The sequence below is a fragment of the Myotis lucifugus genome, unplaced genomic scaffold, assembly GCF_000147115.1.
Source record: "Myotis lucifugus unplaced genomic scaffold, Myoluc2.0 scaffold_4, whole genome shotgun sequence".
Taxonomy (NCBI): domain Eukaryota; kingdom Metazoa; phylum Chordata; class Mammalia; order Chiroptera; family Vespertilionidae; genus Myotis; species Myotis lucifugus.
Genome location: NW_005871052.1, coordinates 10,308,569 through 10,331,062, shown reverse-complemented (window position 1 = coordinate 10,331,062; position 22,494 = coordinate 10,308,569). Strand labels below are relative to the sequence as shown.

Here is a 22,494-nt window from a genome sequence, read left to right as displayed (position 1 = left end):
ACAATCCAAAAAAATCAAACACATGGAGACTAAATTGCATGCTATTAAACAATGACTGGGTTACCAGAGAGATCAAAGAAGAAATAAAAAACATCATGGCAACAAATGACAATGAAAACACAACAATCCAAAACCTATGGGATACAACGAAAGCAGTCTTGAGAGGGAAGTTCATACCTCTACAAGCCTACTACAAAAAACAAGAAACAATGATAATAAATTACATAACTCTACAACTCAAAGAGTTAGAAAGAGAGCAACAAGAAAAGCCCAGTGTAAGGAGAAGGAAGGAAACAATAAAGATCAGAGCAGAGATAAACAACATAGAGACCAAAAAAACAGTACAAACGATCAACAAAACCAAGAGCTGATTCTTTGAAAGGATAAACAAGATTGATGAACCTCTAGCCAGGCTCACCAACAAACAAAAAAAGAGGACTCACATAAACAAAATCAGAAATGAAAGAGGAGAAATAACAACAGACCCCACAGAAATACAAAGGATTGTTAAAAAATACTATGAACAACTCTACTCCAACAAACTAGACAACCTGGAGGAAATGGACATATTCCTAGAAAAATACAACCTTTGAAAACTTAATGAGGAAGAATCTAAAAATCTCAATAGGCCAATAACTATGGAAGAAATTGAAGCAATCATCAAAAAGCTTCCAGCAAACAAAAGCCCAGGACCAGACGGCTTCACAGGGGAGTTTTACCAAACATTCAAGAAGAAATAAAACCTATCCTCCTCAGACTATTCCAAAAAATTCACGAGGAAAGAATACTTCCAAGCTCATTCTATGAAGCCACCATTACCTTAATACCAAAACCAGACAAAGACAACACAATGAAAGAGAATTACAGGCCAATATCCCTCATGAACATAGATGCCAAAATCCTCAACAAAATCTTAGCAAATCGGATCCAGCAGTACATCAGAAAGATCATACACCATGAGCAAGGAGGATTTATCCCAGGGATGCAAGGATGGTACAATATCAGCAAATCAATAATTGTAATACATCACATAAACAAATTGAGAGATAAAAACCACATAGTCATATCAATTGATGCAGAAAAAGCATTTGACAAAATCCAACACCCATTTCTGATAAAAACTCTCAGCAAGGTGGGAATAGAAGGATCATACCTCAACATAATAGAAGCCACAACCAACATCACACTCAATGGGCAAAAACTAAAATCATTTCCCCTAAGAACAGGAACAAGACAGGGATGCCCACTCTCACCACTCCTGTTTGACATAGTACTGGAAGTATTAGCCATTGCGATTAGACAAGAAGAAGAAATAACAGGCATCCAAATTGGAAAAGAAGAAGTAAAACTGTCCTTATTTGCAGATGACATGATACTGTACATAGAGAACCCTAAAGACTCCATCAAAAAATTATTAAACTTAATAAATGAATTCGGCAATGTAGTAGGATACAAAATCAATGCCAAGAAATCTATGGCATTTCTATACACCAATAGTGAACTTACAGAAAGAGAGACTAAAAAAGCATCCCATTTGCCATCACACCAAAAAAATTAAGATACCTAGGAATAAACTTAACTAAGGAGGTAAAAGACCTCTACTCAGAAAACTACAGGACGTTGAAAAAAGAGATATAGGAAGACATAAACAAATGGAAGAACATACCATGTTCATGGATTGGTAGAAGCAACATCATTAAAATATCCATACTACCCAAAGCAATCTTTAAATTCAACGCACTTCCCATTATAATACCAACAGCATATTTCACAGACTTAGAATGAACTCTCCAAAAATTCATCTGAAATAAAAAAGACCCAGAATAGCTGCAGCGATCCTGAGAAAGAAGAACAAAGTAGGTGGGATCTCAATACCTGATATCAAGCTGTATTACAAAGCCACCGTTCTCAAAACTGCCTGGTACTGGCACAAGAACAGACATATAGATCAATGGAATAGAATAGAGAGCCCAGAAATTGACCCGAACCAATATGCTCAATTAATATTTGACAAAGGAGGCAAGAACATACAATGGAGTCAAGACAGTCTCTTCAATAAATGGTGTTGGGAAAATTGGACAGATACATGCCAAAAAATGAAACTAGACCACCAACTTACACCATACACAAAAATAAACTCAAAATGGATAGAGGACTTAAATGTAAGATGGGAAACCATAAAAATTCTATAGGAATCCAAAGGCAACAAAATATCAGACATATGCCGAAGCAACTTCTTCACCGATACAGCTCCTAGGCCATTGGAAACTAAGGAGAAAATAAACAAATGGGACTACATCAAAATAAAAAGCTTCTGCACAGCAAAAGAAACCATCAAAACAACAAGAAAGCCCACTGCATGGGAGAACATATTTGCCAATGTTATCACCGATAAGGGTTTAATTTCCAACATTTATAGGGAACTCATACAACTTAACAAAAGGAATATAAACAATCCAATCAAAAAATGGGCAAAGGACCTAAATAGACACTTCAAAAGAGGACATTCAGAAAGCCAAATGACATATGAAAACATGCTCAAAGTCACTAATAATCTGAGAGATGCAAATCAAAACAACAATAAGGCATCATCTCACACCTGTCAGAATGGCTATCATCAACAAATCAATAAAGGACAAGTGCTGGAGAGGATGCGGAGAAAAGGGAACACTCATGCACTGCTGGTGGGAATGCAGACTGGTGCAGCCACTATGGAAGACAGTATGGAGTTTCCTCAAAAAATTAAAAGTGGAACTCCCATTTGACCCAGTGATCCCACTTCTAGGAATATATCCCAAGAAACCAGAAACACCAATCAGAAAGGATATATGCACCCCTATGTTCATAGCAGCACAATTTACCATAGCGAAGATCTGGAAACAGCCTAAGTGCCTATCAGCAGATGAATGGATTAGAAAATTGTGGTACATCTACACAATGGAATACTATGCTGCTGTAAAAAGGAAGGAATTCTTACCATTTGCAACAGCATGGATGGAACTGGAGAGCATTATGCTAAGTGAAATAATCCAGTCAATGAAAGAAAAATACCACATGATCTCACTTATTTATGGATAATAAGGACCATTATAAACTGATGAACAAAAACAGATACAGAGGCAGAGCAGCCTTGAACAGACTGTCAAATACAGCCAGAAGCCTGGGGAGGGTTGGGGGGCAGGAGGGCGGCGAAAGAGATTAACCGAAGGACTTTTATGCATGCATATAAGCATAACCAATGGACATAAGGCACTGGGGGGGTATGGGAGGCTGGGGGATTGTCAAGGGGGGGAGGAAAGGAGACATAAATAACACTCTTTGTAATACTTTAAGCAATAAAAAAAAGAAAACATGAATAGGCCAATGACAACTGATGAAATAGAAGCATTATTCAAAAAACTCCCAACAAAAAAAAGCCTGGGTCCAGATGGCTTCACAGGGTAGTTTTACCAAGCATTCAAAGAAGAAATAATACCTGTACTTTTCAAACTATTCCCAAAAAAACAAGAGAATGGTAGACTTTAAAGCTCTTTCTATGTTGCCAGAATTATCCTAAATCCAAAATCAAATAAAGAAACTACATTGAAAGAGAATTATAGGCCAACATCCCTGATGAAGACCCATGCTCAAATCCTCAACAAAATATCAGCAAATGAAATGCAGCCATATATTTAAAAAATCATACCCCATGACCAAGTGAAATTTATTTCAGGGATGCAAGGCTGCTACAATATTTTCAAATCAATAGACCACATAAACAAATGAAAAGATAAAAATAACAGGATCATATGACTAGATGCAGAAAAAGCATTCAACAAAATTCAACACCCATTTTGATAAAAACTGTCAGCAAAGTGGGAATTGAGGGAGCATATCTCAACATATTAAAGGCCATGTATGACAAACCTACTGCAAATATAGTACTCAATGGGCAAAAACTAAACCATTTCCCCTAAGAACAAGAATAAGACAGGGATGTCTGCTTTCACCACTCTTACTCAACACTAGTGGCCTGGTGCAAGAATTCGTGCACATTGAAAGGAAATTAATTAGAAGAAATGTTTTAATATCGCTATTTGCCCTTTCTCTATAATAGAAGTGTCAACCAAATTCATGATCAACAATGACAGATGGCAACACACATGTGCGATTGGCGCCAGTGAGAGCTTTATATGTATTGTGCATGTGTGAGTCAACTTAGCCTTTTATAAATATAGAATAAACTTGATTAATTAGATTTGCTTTCTGATTTAGCTAAACTTTTTCCAGCCCAGTGAAGCAGCCCAAATTCTCTTTCAGGTAATTGTAAGCAACATAGCAGTTAATATCAACATGAAGCAAATTATTATTGTAGATCACACAGGGAGAACAATGGGTAAAATATTTAACTGTAGCAGTGTTTGAGTATATTCTGCACAGTGAGAAAACCTGAAGTCATTTTCAAGGTCCACCATTTCTTACTTCTTTTCAGTTGGGTCAAGTTTCTAAGCTTTCTAAATCTCCATTTTCCAGCTAATGAAAATAGGATCCCACTGAGTTTCCTATCTACCTACTTGAGGACTTCTGTGAGGATCAAATGAGATGAGGCACAGGAAAACACTTCACAGACATTTGGTTAAAGTGGAAAATGTTTGCACCTGGCTATAAAGCAAGTCATGTTCCTGGGCTGAAGAAACTCTGAGAAGGCTAGTCTCTAGGGAGTGGAAGCTGGGTGTTGCTATGTGATACCATTACTCGGCACCCACAGACACCGTTTCTGGGCTTGGCTGGGCTGTGGGCCACATTTTGTGCCATCTGGTCTCAGCAGCATAAGCGTGATTTGGTGGCTGTTGCTCTGCGGGGGGGGGGGGCCTGTGACCCACTTGGGGGAAACCAAGTGTTGCTTTGTGGGCACCAGATCTGTGGTGCCGTTTCTCTGTAAATTGCCAGTGCGCATCACAGCAGCTCCTATGTTGAGTGTCCGCCCCCTGGTGGTCAGTGCATGTCATAGCTACTGGTCAGATGGACACTTAATATAATAGCCTTATATATATATAGACTAGAGGCCTGGTGCATGAAATTTGTGCACGGGGGGGGGGGGGTTGTCCCTCAGCCCGGCCTGCACTCTCTCCAATCCGGGACCCCTCGGGGGATGTCCAATTGCCCTCTCACAATCCAGGACCACTGGCTTCTAATCACTCACCTGCCAGCTTGGTTGCCCCCAAATGAACTCTCCTGCCAGCCTGGTCGCCCCTAACCCCCTGCCAGCCTGATCTCACCCCTAACTGCTCTCCCCTGCTGGGCTGATGGCCCCTAACTGCTTCTGCCTTGGCCCCCACCACCATGGCTTTGTCCGGAAGGAGTACAGACATTCGGAAAAAGGCCAGTTGACCTGGTCTAATAAGCATATTACCCTTTTATTGGTATAGATAGATTATAAAGGATAGGATTGCTTAAATGGGGAGGGGAGCCTTTTTCAGCAGGAGATGATCTTGGCAGACAAAGATACATAATCTCTATATCTGGACTCATAGCCAGCCATATGCACTATACTGCCAAACTAGTTATTAAAAAATTGAACCACTTTCTTACACCTTACACCAAACAGCTGTTGCCCTTAAAACCCCTCCTCAGCCCCCACCTTAGGTTCTGCTTCACAGTTCACCCAGATTAGGTTCTGATTGGTTGGTTTCTATGCCAGTCAGTGTCAAAAGCTCCACATCCTAGGCAGCCATTGGCGCCTCGCAGTTCACCCAGATTTGGTTCTGATTGGACGGTTTCATGCCAGTCTGCGTCAAAAGCTCTGCCTCCTAGGAAGCCATTGGCTCCTCTGGGAAATCCAGAATGGCCCAGCCTTCATGTCAGCACCAGCCCTTCCATCATGCCCCAAGTCCACTATCAGGTGTATCTCTGTCTGCTCTGAGAAGCGGCACCTCAGGTCTGTGCTGGTAGCAATTCTGAATTCTCATCCCTGACCTAACCTTCTTACAGTGTGAGCTCCGTGAAGGAAGCATTTGTCTTGTTCATTCTGAGTTCACTCATAGACTTTACCTGTGTCTATGCATCTATGCTAGCACTGCATGGTGACCGATCAAATGATCATTTCGGTCCTCACATCACTGCTTTTGTATATATATATATATATATATATATATATATATATATATATATAGAGAGAGAGAGAGAGAGAGAGAGAGTACTGGAAGTCCTGTCCACAGTGATCAGACAAAAAGAAAAAGTAAACAGCATCTAAATTGGAAAGGAGGAAATAAAACTCTCATTATTCACAGATGACATTATAGTGTACATAGAAAACCCTAAAGACTCCACCAAAAAACTACTAGATTTAATAAATGAATTTGGCAATGTAGCAGAATCCAAAATCAACACCGGAAAAATCAATGGCTTTTTTTATACATCATCTAGAGTCCTGGTGCACGAAATTTATGCACTGGGGTGGGGTCCCTCAGCCCGCCTGCACCCTCTCACAGTCCAGGACCCTCGCTCCTTATCGCCTGCCTGCTCGCTGCTCCTTAGTGCTGCCACGGCAGCAGGAGAGGTTCATGCCACCGCCACTCCGCTCGCCAGCTAGGAGCCCAGCTTCTGGCTGAGCGGCGCTCCCTCTGTGGGAGCTCACTGGCCACCAGGGGGCAGTTCTTGAGTTGAGCATCTGCTTCCTGGTGGTCAGTGAGCATCATAGCGACTGGTCATTCTGGTCATTCTGCTGTAACAGTCGCTTAGACTTTTATTATATAGATAATGAACTCTCAGGGAGAAAAACTAAACAAACAATCCCAATTACCATTGCAACAAAAAGTTTAAGACACTTAGAAATAAACTTAACCAAGGATGTAAAAGACTTGTGCTCGGAAATCTACAGGACATTGAAAAAAAAAAAAGCCCTAACCGGTTTGGCTCAGTGGATAGAGCGTCAGCCTGCGGACTCAAGGGTCCCAGGTTCAATTCCGGTCAAGGGCATGTACCTGGGTTGTGGGCACATCCCCAGTAGGGGGTGTGCAAGAGGCAGCTGATCAATGTTTCTCTCTCATCGATGTTTCTAACTCTCTATCCCTCTCCCTTCCTCTCTGTAAAAAATCAATAAAATATATTTTTTTTTTAAAAAGAAAAGAAAAAAGAGATAGAAGAAGATATAAACAAGTACAAGAATATACCATGTTCATGGATTGGTATAATTAACATCATTAAAATGTCCATAATATCCAAGGCAATCTACAGATTCAATGCAATCCCTATTAAAATATCAATGGCATATTCCACAGACATAGAACAAACACTCCAAAAATGTATGTGGAACCAAAAAAGATGGTGAATAGCTGCAACAATCTCAAGAAAGAAGAACAAAACTGGAGGAATTACAATACCAAATATCAAGTTATACTACAAAGCCATTGGAATCAAAACAAGAATAGGCATATAGATCAATGGAACAGAACAGAGAACCCAAAAATTAACCCATGCCACTATGCTCAATTAATATTTTACAAAGGATGCTGGAGCATACATTGGAGCAGAGAGAGTCTCTTCAATAAATGGTATTGAGAAAATTGGATAGGTACATACAAAAAAAATGCAACTAGACCACCAACTTACACCATACACACAAATAAACTCAAAATGGATAAAAATTTAAAGGTAAGTTGGGAAACCATAAAAATCCTAGAAGAAACCCATAGGTAGCAAAATCTCAGACATCTCTCATAGCAATATGTTTATGGATACATCTCCTAGGGCAAAAGAAACTAAGGAGAAAATAAAGAAATGGGACTATATCAAAATAAAATGCTTCTGCACAGCAAAAGAAACCATCAGCAAAACAAAAAGGGAGCCCACTAAATGGGAGAACGTATTTGGCAATGATACATCTGATAAAGTGTTAACATCCAAAATATATTAGAAACTCAAACAACTTAACAAAAGGAAGACAAACGATCCAATTAAAAATGGGCAAAGGACCTAAATAGACACTTCTCCAAAGCAGACATCCAGATGGCCAAGAAACATATGAAAAAAATCCTAAAATCTCTCATCATCATGCAAATTAAAAGGACAATGAGGTATGACCTTACACCTGTAAGAATTGCTACCATCAACAAATCAACAAATGACAAGTGCTGGCAAGGATGTGGAGAAAATTTAGCCCTAGTACACTGCTGTTGGGAGTACAGACTGGTACATTCATTATGAAAAACAGTATGGAGTTTCCTCAAAAAATTAAATATGGAACTGCCATTTGACCCAGTGATCCCACTTCTAGGAATATAGCCTAAGAAACCTGAAACACCAATCAGAAAGAATGTATGCACTTCTGTGTTCACAGCAGCACAATTTACAATATCTAAGATCTTGAATCAGCCCAAGTACCCATCAGTAGGTGAGTGGATAAAAAAGCTGTGGTACATTTATACCATGTATCAGTAAAAAAGAAGGACCTCTTACCCTTTGAGACAGAATGGAGGGACCTGAAGAGAATTATGGAAAGCAAAATAAGCCAGTCAGAGAAAGACAAGTATCACATGATCTCACTCATATGTCACATCTAATGAACAAAATAGATCCAGAGGCATAGAAGCATAGAACAGACTGTGGAATCTCAGAGGGAAGGAGGGGCAGAATTGTTGGGTGGGAAGTGACCAACGAAAGAACTTGTATGCATGTATACATAACCCATGGACACAGACAATTGGGTGGTGAAGGCTTGGGGCAGGTTTCGGGGGTGGGCCAAAAGGGGTCAATGGGGGTAAAAAGAATGCTTTCAACAATAAATATTATTATTAAAAAATAAGCAATATATTTCTCTTCTAAACAAGCACAAACATACCCTGCCTCCTACATTTCTTTTCTGCTTTGTGAGTGATATCAGTATCTAGGAGCTTAATCCAAAAATTTATTATCCTTAACTCCATCATCTTCTGTATCTCCTAAACATTTGTTGAATTATTATATTCTATGGATTATCCCTTAATATCTCTTGGACATATCTAATTCTACCCATCCTCATGTCCTACCACCTGTGTTAAGGTTATTATCACCACTTGTATGGATTACTACAACCTTCCAACTGGTTTGCCTGCTTCCAAAATACCCCTTCTTTCCTTTTAGAAACTTATTTATATTTTAGTACCTGGATCACTATCTTCCTTTCCATTCCAATCTCCCTGTTTCTTCTGAGTGACTTCAAAGTTTATATGGATGATTCATCATCACTTTACTTTAGCCTTTTGTCAATCTCCAGACCTTCTTATAACCTGAAATTGTTCTCCCCAGATCTTAAAATTAAGCCACACTCACTGTTTCCACTCCCACATCTCCCAATTACCCTTTAAAATGTTACCTTTTTAAATTTTTAAAAATTACAGTTGACATTCAATATTATATTATATTATATTATATTATATTATATTATATTATATTATATTAAGTTTCAGGTGTACAGCATGGTGATTAGACATTTATCTAATTTACAAAGTGATTAATCTAATACCCACCTGGCACCATATATAGTTATTACAATATTATTTACTATATTCTCTATGCTGTAGTTTATATCCCTGTGACTATTTTGTAACTACCAATTTTTAGTTCTTAATTCCTTCACCTTTTTACCCTAGACCTCCAACCACCCTCCAATCAGGCAACCATCAATTTGTCCTCTGTATCTATGAGTCTGTTTCTGATTTGTTTGTTTATTTTGTTCTTTAGATTCCATATGTAAGTGAAATTAGATGGCATTTGTCTTCCTCTGTCTAATTTATTTCACTTAGCACAATGCACTCTAGGTCCATCCATGTTGTCACAAATGGTAAGGTTTCATTCATCTGGGTATTTATTTGAAGAAACACACAACATTTGAAAAGACATACACACCCATATGTTCATTGCAACATTATTTACAGTGACCAAAAAATGGTAGCAATGTAAGTGCCCATCTATCTATACAAGCAGGGAATATACTAATTAGTCAAGTGTCATGACCGCTCAGGAGGAGGCTGCATCATGACCACTCAGGAGGAGCTGCGCGCACAGATGGGCAGGAGGGGACTGTGTGCCGCCCCCACCCCAGCGGCTGAAGGGAGGCTGGGGCTGAGGGCGGGCCAGAGCAGAGACACAACACACAGGAGCGCCTGCCCCGACCCCAGCAGACACAACGTGGTGGCCGGTGCTATGTGGATTAGGTGCAGGTCCCGGCTGCCAGCGGGGTGCCTCCTCGCATGATTTCAATCACGTGCTGGGCCTCTAGTTAATAAATAATTGGATAAAGATGTGTAACATATATACAATGGAATATTACTCAGCCATAAAAAAGAATGAAATCTTACCCAATTACTCTTTAGTCCATTCTAATCTGGCTTCTATTCACATCAATTTTTTAAAAACTTCTGCCACAACTCTGTCGCTATACCCAATGGGAAATTTCCATTCTGATCTTATTTAACTTCTCTTGAGCAGCTGAAAATATTGACCTATTCATTCTTAAAATGATCTTATTATTAACATTTGGAAGAATCAGCATAGTTAAAATGTCCATTTTACTCAAAGAGATATACAGATTTAATGCAATTCCCATCAAAATCCCCATAACATCTTTAAAAAGAAATATTAAGAAATCATCAGTTTGGCCCTGGCCGGGTGGCTCTGTTGGAGTGTTGTCCTGTACACCAAAAGGTTGCAGGTTCGATTCCTAGTCAGGGAGCATATAGGAGGGAACCAATCAATCAATGTTTCTTTCTAACATTGATCTCTCTCTCTCTCTCTCTCTCTCTCTCTCTTTCTTCCTCTCTCTAAAGTCAATAAAAATAACAACAACATATCCTTGGGTGAGGATTAAAAGAAATCACCAGTTTGTATGGAACCACAAAAGACCTCAAATAGCCAAAGCAATCCTGAGAAAAAAGAACAAAGCCAGAGGTATCATGCTCCCTGACTTCAAATTATACTACAAAGCGACAATAATCAAAACAACATGATATTGGCAGAAAAAAGACATAAAGACCAATGGAACAGAATTGAGAGCCCAGAAATAAACCCACATGTATATGGGCAAATACTTTTGGACAAAAGAGTAAAAAAAGGTACAATGGAGAAAAGAAAACCTCTTCAGCAAATGGTGTTGGGAAAATTGAAAAGCTACCTGCAAAAAAAATGAAACTAGACTACAGTTTGTCCCCATATACAAAACTTAACTAAAATATGAACCAAATAAATAAATATAAGACCTGAAAAAAAACTACATAGAAAAGAAACATAAGTACTAAACTTATGGACCTTGGTCTTTTAGTGGATTTTATTAATTTGACCCCAAAAGCAAGGGAAATAAATGCAGAAATAAATGCAAAAATAAATGAATGAGACTATATCAAACTAAAAAGCTTCTGCACAGCAAAGGAAACTGCCAACAAAACAAAAAGGCAACTAATCAAATGGGAGGAGATATATGCAAACAATAGCTCTCACAAGGAGTTTAAACCCAAAATATATAAAGAACACATATCACTCAACACCAAACAAACCAATAAACAATCCAATTAAAAACTGGGCAGAGGACCTGAAAAGTCACTTCTCCCAAGAAGACATACAAATGGCCAACAGATATATGAAATGATACTCAATTTCATTAGCTATTAGGAAAATGCAAATCAAAACTACAATGAGATACCACCTCACACCTGTTAGAATGGCTACTATCAACAAGACAATAACAAGTGTTGGAGAGGTTGTGGAATGAAAGGAACCCTCATTTACTACTGCTGGTGGGAATGTAAGCTGGTACTGCCACTATGGAAAACAGTATTTAGGTTCCTCAAAAAAATTAGAATAGAGGTACCACATGACAAAGCCACTCATCTTCTGGGTATCTACCTGAAAAATTTGAAAACATTTATTTGCAAAGGTATATGCATGCCTATGTTCATTGTAGCATTATTCACGGTTGCCAAAACATGGAAACAACTCAAATATCCTTCCATAGATGATTGAATAAAGAAGATGTGGTACTTATATACAATGGAATACAACTCAGCCATAAGAAAAGATTAAATATTGTAATTTGCAACAACATGGATGAATCTTGAAAATGTCATGCTAAGCAAAATAAGTCAGACAGAAAAAAAAATTAAGAACCATGTGATTTTGCTCATATGTTGGATATAAAACTGAAAGCAAAACATGGACAAACAAGAAAAAAAGAAACTCGTACAGGTTTTTTACCTCCTTGGTTAAGTTTATTCCTAAGAATCTTAATTTTTTTTGTTGCAATGGTAAGTGGGATTTTTCTTTTTTTTTTAGTTTCTCTTTCTGAAAGTTCATTATTGGTGTGTAAAAATGCCATCAATTTCTGGGTGTTAATTTTGTATCCTGCTATGTTGCCGATTTCATTTATTAAATCTAGTAGTTTTTTTTGGTGAAGTCTTTAGGGTTTTCTATGTACAATATCATGTTATGATGCTTTTTATGTTTTCTTTTTGTCTGATTGCTATGGCTAGGACTTCTAGTACTATGTTGAATAAGAGTGGTGAAAGAAGACATTCTTGTCTTCTTCCTGTTCTTAGGGGAAATGGTTTTACTTTTTTCCCATTGAGTATGATGTTGGCTGTAGGTTTGTCATATTTGGCCTTTGTTATGTTGATGTATGATCCTTCTATTACCACTTTGCTGAGAGTTTTTACCTAAAAGCGTGTTGGATTTTGTTGAATGCTTTTTTCTGTGTCAATTGATACGATCATGTGATTTTGCCTTCCAATTTGTTTACATTATGTATCACATTTATTGATTTGTGAATATTATACCAGCCTTGCATCCTTGGAATGAATCCCACTTGGTCATGGTGTATGATCTTTTTAATATATTACTGGATTCAACTTGCTAATATTTTGTTGAGGATTTTAGCATCTATGTTAATCAAGGATGTTGGCTTGTAATTCTCTTTCTTTTTAGTGTCTTTATCTGGTTTTGGAATACCCATTTGACCCAGTGATCATACTTCTAGGAATAAATCTTAAAAAAACCGAAACACCAATCAGAAAGAATATATGCACCCCTATGTTCATAGAGTGCAGTTTACAATAGCTAAGATTTGTAACCAGCCCAAGTACCCATCAACAGATGAGTGGATAAAAAAGCTGTGATATATTTACACAATGGAATACTACGTGGCTATAAAAAGGGGGAACTCTTACCATTTGCAATAGCATGGAGGGACCTGGAGAGTATTATGCTAGCGAAATAAATCAGTCAGAGAAAGATAAGCATCACAAGATCTCACTCATATGTGGAATCTAATGTACCAAAAAACCTGGTGCACAAAATAGATCCAGAGACATGGAAACATGGAACAGACTGACAAATTTTAGAGGGAAGGCAGGGTTTAAGTGGGTGGGAAGAGATTAACCAGGGAACTTATATGCATGTATGCATAGCCCATGGCCACAGACAATAATAGTGTGGGAGGGGGCTAAAGGGGGCCCATGCAAGGTGGAGGGGGTCATTGGGGGTGGGACAAAGGGGACATCTGTAATAATTTCAACAATAAATATAATTTAAAAAGAACTCATAGACACAGATAACAGCATGGTGGTTACCCAGAGTTAAGGGGGGTAAGAAAGTAGTAAAGAATATCAAATATATGGTGATGGAAAAAGACTTGACATTGGGTGGTGGGTACACAATGCAATATACAGATGATGTATCATTGAATTGTACACTTGAAACCTATATAATTTATTAAACAATGTCAGTCCAATAAATTTAATTCCTAAGTAAATAAATAAATAAATAAATAAATAAATACATAAGTCATGATTTTCATACTGAACTGAAATTTTCCTCTTTTATTTAACAAGCAAACATTTACTTAAAAAATAAAACATTTTGATACCATATTCTCCTGGTTTTATTTTTACCATCTTGCTTACTTTCTCTCAGGCTTACTTTTTTGTTGTTGTTTTTAATCCTCACCTAAGGATATTTTTTCCATTTAATTTTAGAGAGAGTGGAAGGGTGGGAGGGGCAGAGAGAGAAACATTGATTGGTTGCCTCCCAGCAGGATTTAACCTACAACCTAGGTATGGGCCCTTGACCAAGAATTAAACTGAGACCTTTTGGTATGTGGGCCAATGCTCTAACCACTGAGTACTGGTCAGGGCTCAGGCTTACCTATTTATTTGTTTGTTTTAAATCTTTATTGTTGAAAGTATTGCATATGTTTCCCTACTCCCCCCCACCCCCCATTAACCTCTTCTAGTTCACCCCCTCACCCCCAGCCCCAGGCCTTCACCACCCTATTGTTTGTGCCCATGGGTTATGCATATATATGCATGTAAGTTCTTTGATTGATCTCTTTCCAACCCCTACCCCACCCCCAGCCTTCCCTCTGAGATTCTGTTTTATGCATCTATGTCTCTGGATCTATTTTCTTCATCAGTTTATTTTGTTCATTAGATTCCACATATGAGTGAGATCATGTGATACTTTTTTAAAAATGAGTACATTCCTTTAAATATTAGTCTTCTTCAGGGTGTTACTCTAGGATTCTTAATATACTCTTCCAGGGTGACTGTGTTCATTTCCTTGCCTTCAGTTACTACTTAAATATTGATGCCTGTCACATTATTACTTCAGATCGGAGCTTTTTCTTGAGCTTCAAAGCTCTATGTCTTTTAAATATCTATATCTGGTTGCCTTGCAGATATCTCAAATTCAACAAATGCCAAAGTAAACTCATGATCATCCAATCTCCTCCATCTTCACTCATGTTCCCTATCTACCCCCACGTACTCTATCTTGGTGAATGGTATCAATATTTACCTGGTTGCCAAGCCAAAAACCTGGGTACCACTTCAGAATTTTCCTCCAAAACCATGGATTTTATTTAAGAATCCTCTTTCTCACCTTCAATATCCAATTAATCACCAAATCATGCTTATTTTACCTCATTGATCTTTTTAGAGTCTATCCCTTTCCTCAACTCAAACTTTCATCTTTCTTACTACTGGCTATTCTCTACATCTGCAACTTATTACAATTTTCCCTGCTTTTCTTCCACACTATTCCTTGAATTGTATGCTTCTTCCTCAACCTTTCAATCGGTTGTTCTCAAAGTGTAAGTTCCTAATTCAGATACATCAAAATCACTTGGAAATTTGAAATAACAAATTCTTGAGCCCCATCCCACACCTGCTGAATAAGAGCCTCTGGGGGGTGATCCCAGAAATCTATTATTTAACAAGCCTTCCAGGTGATTCTGGTACATGGTAAAATTTGAGAACTAATAATTTAGAACTCAGCTGAGATATCACCTATTTGGGAAGCCATCTTTGACCATCCAAGTATTATATCAGGTAACCTCTTTTACACCTTCCTACCACACTTTAAAAATCCCTACTTAACACACTTAAAACACTGAATTATAATTACCAGTTTACTTACCTCTCTGTGATAATTGCCCAAGTTTTTTAAGAGTAAGAACAAGTACTATTTCCCACTGCAGTCGCACCTTCTAGAATTCTTCCTGCACCCAGTAGGCTTCCAATAAGTATTTATTCAATGAATGAATGAAAGGAAGAAAATGTGGTCAAGATTATGGTTACCCTACATTTAGTATCAGGAGCTTAGTATGTGACTGGGGTTAAGATTCAATCTTTATTAAGGGGACAAGACCTTTATCTATGGCTTGGGTTAAGGATCAATTTGAGGTCTGAGACAGGTAACTCTACCCATGATTAGAAGCTCTTACTATATCCAAGATTAAGTTCAGATTTAGAGAGGATTAGAAGCTCCATCTGCATTCATAGTTAAGGCTAGTATAAGGCTCCATGTGTAACCAGTGTTGAGGGTAAGTTTGATGAAACAAAAAAACCCAAGGTAGCATGTTCTAAGACTGAAAGAATGAGTATTTTAAGGAGACAACCTCAGGCTATGGTTTAGTCTGGGCTAATACTTCTATTTCAGTTCTCTGGGAGCATAATTTTAAAGGAGCAAGACAGAGGGCTGAAGGAGTGCTGCTCATTCTTTTGTCCTTCACTAAATGTTCCCACTCACCAGGCTCAGCAGCCAGGGGCCAGCCAGTACTAGATTCTAGCACTCCATGGGCGTGTACAGAGTAGGGGCGGCTGGCATTATTCTTGAACACCACAGTTAGGATATCACCAATCTCTCCTCTGAGAAGTGGACCTAATGTATGTAGAAGAAGAAAGTCTCATTAGTGGAGCAGTGGAACAGGGACATTAAAGGCATTTAAAGAAAGGGACATATAGTAAATAGGAGCTCCCCAGAATTAGGGGTTAGCCCTAAAAAAGGATTTTTCTGAGATTGAAAGTAATGAATAGTTTCATTTTTTAATTCAAAAGCCCTTAAACTGATACTGCTACCCACAGGATGAGAATACTTCATCAACAGGGCTGTGCCTCCAATTACCCTCACTTTTCCCTTCCCAACTCTCTCTAAATAATACTCCAAGTTTCTAGAGAATCATGACTCTGTATAATTGTTAATTAGGAGTGAGAGTTTGACATAGAGTACAGAATTGCTGGGCTCTCTTAAAGAGCCAGTAGGTTCCTTCTGTGCAAGGACAAGAATGAAAAAACTCATTGGCCCCCACAAAAGTGAAGAAACTGTGTCAATAATTAAACTGGGGAACAAGGCTAATACTGGTTTCCTGCACCATTTTTTTCTACTCTTTTATGTTCTACATTCCTCCTCCTTTAACATGGAAAAAATCTATCACCTTCAAAGACCTCTAGATTAGAGACCTGAGATAACCTGGTTCAGGTTGCAGCAGAAATTCATGAATTCCCCCCTTTGATTGCCTGTTTTCATGGTTGATTTATAAAATATGACTATAGTTCTAGAACATCATAAAGAAAAACTGATAATGGGGAATGGGAGGCCTTTCCATTGTGACTTAGCCTCTGTAGGAACAACACAGTATTGTAGACACTAGGAGGAAAGTGAAATTCCCTTACCTAAGATTCCCAAGTGCTCCTCTGGTCCAGTCCTTGGCCGAGGGATCCTGAATGTACCATCAGTATATTCCCTGAATACAGCTTTCTTGTATCTGGAACCCAGTAGCCCATCTTTATTGCTCAGAAAGATGTGACCATAACTAGAAGATTCCAAAGAATAGTATCAGCACCTGTTTCTCAGTCCCTCAAGACCGTAGACAAGTGAGGTCAGATCCAAGTTCATGTCACAGATAGTAGAAGGAGGGGGCCTATTTCTTCTAATATCAGATTCTCACCACATTGGCTGCATACATGCAATCATAGATGGTAGATTTTAATATCTATTTATGTTCTCTTGTTTGCCATCATCCAGATATGAATATGTATTAAAATGTATATGACAAAAACAGTGGGGTAACAATCAGAAGCCCTGGTCTCCAGCTCTAGCCTTGATGATGTCTTAGGTGAAATTAATTTAACAAAAGGACAAGGTACATGTAGCAGGAAAGTACTAACTGCTTCTGTTGCTAGAGGGATAGGAAGAAGTAGGAATCCGACAGATTTCTCCTTATAGAATGCTTTCCTGTTTACAAAGATATTTATTATTTATTTTATCATTTGACATTACCAATAGGCTGGTGACGTAGGTATGTTACAGAGGTGGATTCCATGATCCAGAGGTGACAGAACATATCTTAATTGATACTGTCAGCCAGAAAGGGAGCCAGAACTTGGATTCAAGTCTGCTGCTCCTTCCCTACCTCCTTCCAGTCAAGTAATTTCAAGTATACCACATCACATTAAAGATAAGTAAACCAAGGCTCAGAAAAGGAAGTCACTTTTTCTAGGTTGCAGAACAACGTGGCAAATAGACTTCAACCTTTAATGACCAACATACAGAGCAAGAATTGGCAAAGGGTAGTGAGAGTACCAAAAATAAACTGTATTGGAAATTGTTAAACTGTACCTTAGTTTCTATTCTCCTTTCCTTCCTTTGTAGTAATAGAAACACCTAGGTTTTTGCTGAGCACATGGCTGTCAAACCAGAGATCACATTTCCCAAACTTTCTTGCAACTGGGTATGGCCATATAAATAAGTTTAGGATAATGGGGTATGAGAGAAAGTGATGTACACAACTTCCAGGTCATCGCCTTACAGACAATACTGCTTTCCTTGGACTTCTTTCCCCTTACTTGATATATGGGAATTATTATAACATGAACATGCATCTTAATTCCAGAGATGAAAGCAAGTTTTATATGTGACTAGTTCATCTACTGGCCCTGAACTGCTCATGATTATACTATTATGCGAACAAAAAATAAAATTCTAACTTATTTAAGCCACTCTATTTTTTCCTGCTATACAGCTAAGCCTGTACCATAATGACATTTGTCAAGGAACAGCTGACCTTGAGGTATTCAGTTCCTTGAGTAAATTTTCTATAAAATTTAAGTCCCAGTAGGGGTGCTTCTGGCTAACAAGAGGAAAGGAGGTGAAGATTAAGAACACGAGGCTGTGTAAGATCTTTTACTTTAGCCCTGCAGTATAGAGATATAGAAAAAGCAATGAATTCTACTTTACCTGCATTTTAGTCCCTGCACCAGATTTGCTGCTATCTTATTAGGTAGCTTTAGGTAAGTGTTTCCTTTTTCAGAATTACAGTATCCTTATCTCTAAAATTGTCTAGAGCAGGGGTGGGCAAACTTTTTTACTCGAGGGCCACAATGGGTTCTTAAACTGGACCGGAGGGCCGGAACAAAAGCATGGATGGAGTGTTTGCGTGAACTAATATAAATTCAAAATAAACATCATTACATAAAAGGGTACGGTCTTTTTTTTTTTTTTTAGTTTTATTCATTTCAAAAGGGCCAGATCCGGCCCGCTGGCCGTAGTTTGCCCACGGCTGGTCTAGAGTCTCTAAAGTGTGACTTCTTTTCTGCAGACTTACCTGTCCTCCTCAGTCTGGTTGTGCCATTCCAGTTCCCAGCTCCTGTCAGGGCAATAGTCCCACTCAACCTCTTCTGCCATGATGTAGTAGGTTCTTGCAGCTTGGTAGTGTTGGCGAGAGGTGGTTTGGCCGGGACACTGGGAGACATTATAGATTGCCCTCATCCCTGCTTCTCTATGGCTGCCTGCCTGGCAGTAAATCTCAAATATCCCTGAGAAAGAAAGAAAGAGAAAATCCTGAATCAGAATACCCCTGTGAAGTTCCGAGGATTCCCTGCCTCTCTCTAGGCATACTGCAGAGAATGGGTAGATTCAGATAAGATTAATCTATGCATTACATAAAAATTATTACAAGTGTATTGAGAGCAATGAGCACAGAGATTAAGAGTTCTAGGTTCAAATCTACACTGGATTTAAAGCCCTCGTTGGTTTACTAAGTGGTTAGAGCGATGGCCTACACACCGGAGGGTTGTGGGTTTGATTCAGGTCAAGGGCACATACCTAGGTTGCAGGTTTGATCCCTGTCCCCAGTCTGGGTGCATGTGGGAGGCAACCAATTGATGTATCTCTTTCTGCCCTCTTTCTCTTCCCTTCCCCCTCTCTCCCACTCTCTAAAAATCAGTGGAAAAATGTCCTCACTCCTCCACTGAGGAAAAAAAACTAAACTAAACTCTGCCACTAGGATGACCAGTTTCTCCCTGTTTACCCAGGGCTTTCCGAGTTTTAGCTCTAAAAGTCTCATATCCCTGGAAACTCCTCAGTTCTTAGCAAACTAAGATGTTTGGTCACTTTATCTGACACATTAGCTATATAAGCTTGAGGCAATTTTTAAGCTTCTGTATGTTTCAGTTCTCTTGTGGTAAAATGGGTATAATTTTAGTGACTTCATTGGGTTGTTATAGAATTAAACACAATAGTATGTACACATTGTTCAGCACAGTATATAGTAAACATTCAATAAGTGAAGCTATAAATAAGTAAATAAAGCTGTAATAATTATTATTCCAAGGAAGGCATTGACCAACTACTTGTCTACCTTTTCTACCAAGTAGCAAAGAAATAAAGATGGGCTTAAATAGATATATAAAAAATGAACTTCTTGCTTAGTGAAATAAATCAGATGGAAAGGACAAGAACCATACAATTTCATTCTTCTCCTAATATATAAAAAGCCAGGGGCTGTCACAACCAAAACAACCGGACAGATGACCAAACAGTAGGCTGCGTGGGGCGACAAGGCCGGCAGGGGGGTTAGTGAGGGATGACCAAACAACTGAACAGCAGGCTGTGTGGGGCGACCAGGCCTGCAGGGGGGGCAGTTGAGGGTGACCAGGCCAGCAGGGGGGGCAGTTTGGAGCAACCAGGCCAGCGGGGGAGGGCAGTTGGGGGCAAACAGGTTGGCAGATGGGGCAGTTGAGGGTGACCAGGCCAGCAGGGGGGGCAGTGAGGGGTGACCAGGCCAGTGGGGGGGTAGTTGGGGGCAACCAGGTCTGCAGGGGGGCAGTTGGGGGCAACCAGGCCTGTAGGGGGGGAAGTTAGGGGCGATAAGGCCTGCAGGCAGAGGCAAGTTAGGGGCGATAAGGCAGGCAGGCAGGTGAGCAGTTAGGAGCCAGTGGTCCCCAATTGTGAGAGAGATGTCCAACTGCCGGTTTAGGGATCGGGCCTAAACCGGCAGTTGGACATCCCCTGAGGGGTCCCGGATTGGAGATGATGCAGGCTGGGCTGAGGGGATCCCCCCTCCCATGCATGAATTTTTTGCACTGGGCCTCTAGTGTTATATATAAAACAAAAAGCAACAAACAAACTCATAGACACAGACAACATTATGGTGGTTATCAGAGGGGAAGGGAGATAGACAGAAGATGAAGAGGATACAGGGGGGTCAAATATATGGTGACAGAGGGAGGCTAGACTATGGGTGGTGAGCACACAATGTATGAAGATGTATTATAAGATATTACACCTGAAACTTATGTAATGTAATTAACCATGTTACTTACACCCATAAATATAATTAAAATAAAAGGAACTTCTTGATCACAAGGATACTTACACTAGAGATTTGAAATGGCCTTCCCTAGGTATTTACAATGAAATATTTGATATAAATCTTATGTGTCTAAGTTGTGGAAATGCCTGGCCAGCCTTGGTGAGGGGCTGATGGCTGTTTGCAGGCTGGCCACAGCCCCTTCAGGGTGGGGGGTCCTGCTTGGGTGCCTGGCCAGTCTGGGTGAGGGGCTGAGGGCCATTTTCAGGCTGGCCAATCCCCCAGTGGGGACCCTCACCCCATGAGGGTGTGGCCATCCTGAGTGAGGGGCTGATGGCTGTGTGCAGGCTGGCCATGGCCCCCAGCCACCCAAGCTCCCAGTGGAGGCTGGCTGGAAGCAGGTATCTGGGGTTAATTTATCTTATATAATTGAAACTTTGTTGCCATGAGCAGAGGCCACAGACAGCTCAGGGCAGGCGGGAAGCTTGGCTTCCTCCATTGCCTGGGCAACCAATCCTCCTGCTTGCTCCAGCTCCGTGGTTGCCAGCCACCATCTTGGTTGGGTTAATTTGCATATAGTCGCTCTGATTGGCTGGTGGGCATGGCTCCAGCTCCGTGGTTGCCAGCCACCATCTTGGTTGGGTTAATTTGCATATAGTCGCTCTGATTGGCTGGTGGGCATGGCTTGGGGTGTAGCAAAGGTATGGTCAATTAGCATCTTTGTCTTTTATTAGTGTAGATACCTATCTTCCTTTCACACTAACTGTTAGCTGCCTTATTCATCCTTACATCCCTAGCATCCAGACCAATAGATGTTTTTGGGAAATACAATTGTAATAAAAAAGGAAAATTTAAATAAGTTAGAAAGAAAAATGAAAAGACAAGGAGAGAGAAAAGACAGATTGAAGAAAAAGGATAAACAGCAAAAGGAAACAGGAGAAAGGGAAAGAGAAAAGAAAAAAGAGAAAGAAAGATAAAAATAAATCTTGGCAAGTGTTGCTCAGTGGTTGAGTATCAACCCATGCATGGAGAGGTCACATGCCCGGTCAGGGCACATGCCCGGGTTGTGGTTTCAATCCCTAATAGGGGGTGTGCAGGAGGCAGCTGATCAATGATTCTCTCTCATCATTGATGTTTCTATCCCTCTGTCCCTCTCCCTTCCTCTCTCTGAAATAAATAAAAATATATTTAAAAAATTTTAAAAATAAAGGAGGGAAATGAAAAAGAAGAAAAGACTAAGGTCAAGATGGGATCAAATAGATAAAAGAAAAAGAAGGGGAAATAGCATAGATGAGTAAAAAGAACAAAGGCATAAAAAAGAAAGGATAAAAGAGGAAAAAGAAAAATGAGAGACAAGAGGAAAAAATAGAACACACATTACTCTACATTTTTTAAAAAAATATATATTTTATTGGTTTTTTTTACAGAGAGGAAGGGAGAGGGATAGAGAGTTAGAAACATCGATGAGAGAGAAACATCAATCAGCTGCCTCCTGCACACCCCCTACTGGGGATGTGCCCGCAACCAAGGTACATGCCCTTTACTGGAATCGAACCTGGGACCTTTCAGTCCGCAGGCTAACGCTCTATCCACTGAGCCAAACCTGTCAGGGCTACTCTACC

At 39.6% G+C, this 22,494-nt stretch overlaps 1 protein-coding gene across 1 annotated transcript in view; it reads right to left on the bottom strand.

Moving 5' to 3' along the window:
- Window positions 1-22,494, bottom strand: part of HEPH (hephaestin) — a 91,168-nt gene that overhangs the window by 23,582 nt on the left and 45,092 nt on the right. Inside the window, exons 13-15 of the mRNA XM_014465441.2 lie at window positions 18,887-19,097; window positions 16,956-17,095; window positions 16,033-16,164 (exon numbers count right to left, since the gene is read on the bottom strand). Coding sequence (XP_014320927.1) covers window positions 16,033-16,164; window positions 16,956-17,095; window positions 18,887-19,097 — 483 coding nt within the window. The remainder of the gene's footprint in view (window positions 1-16,032; window positions 16,165-16,955; window positions 17,096-18,886; window positions 19,098-22,494) is intronic.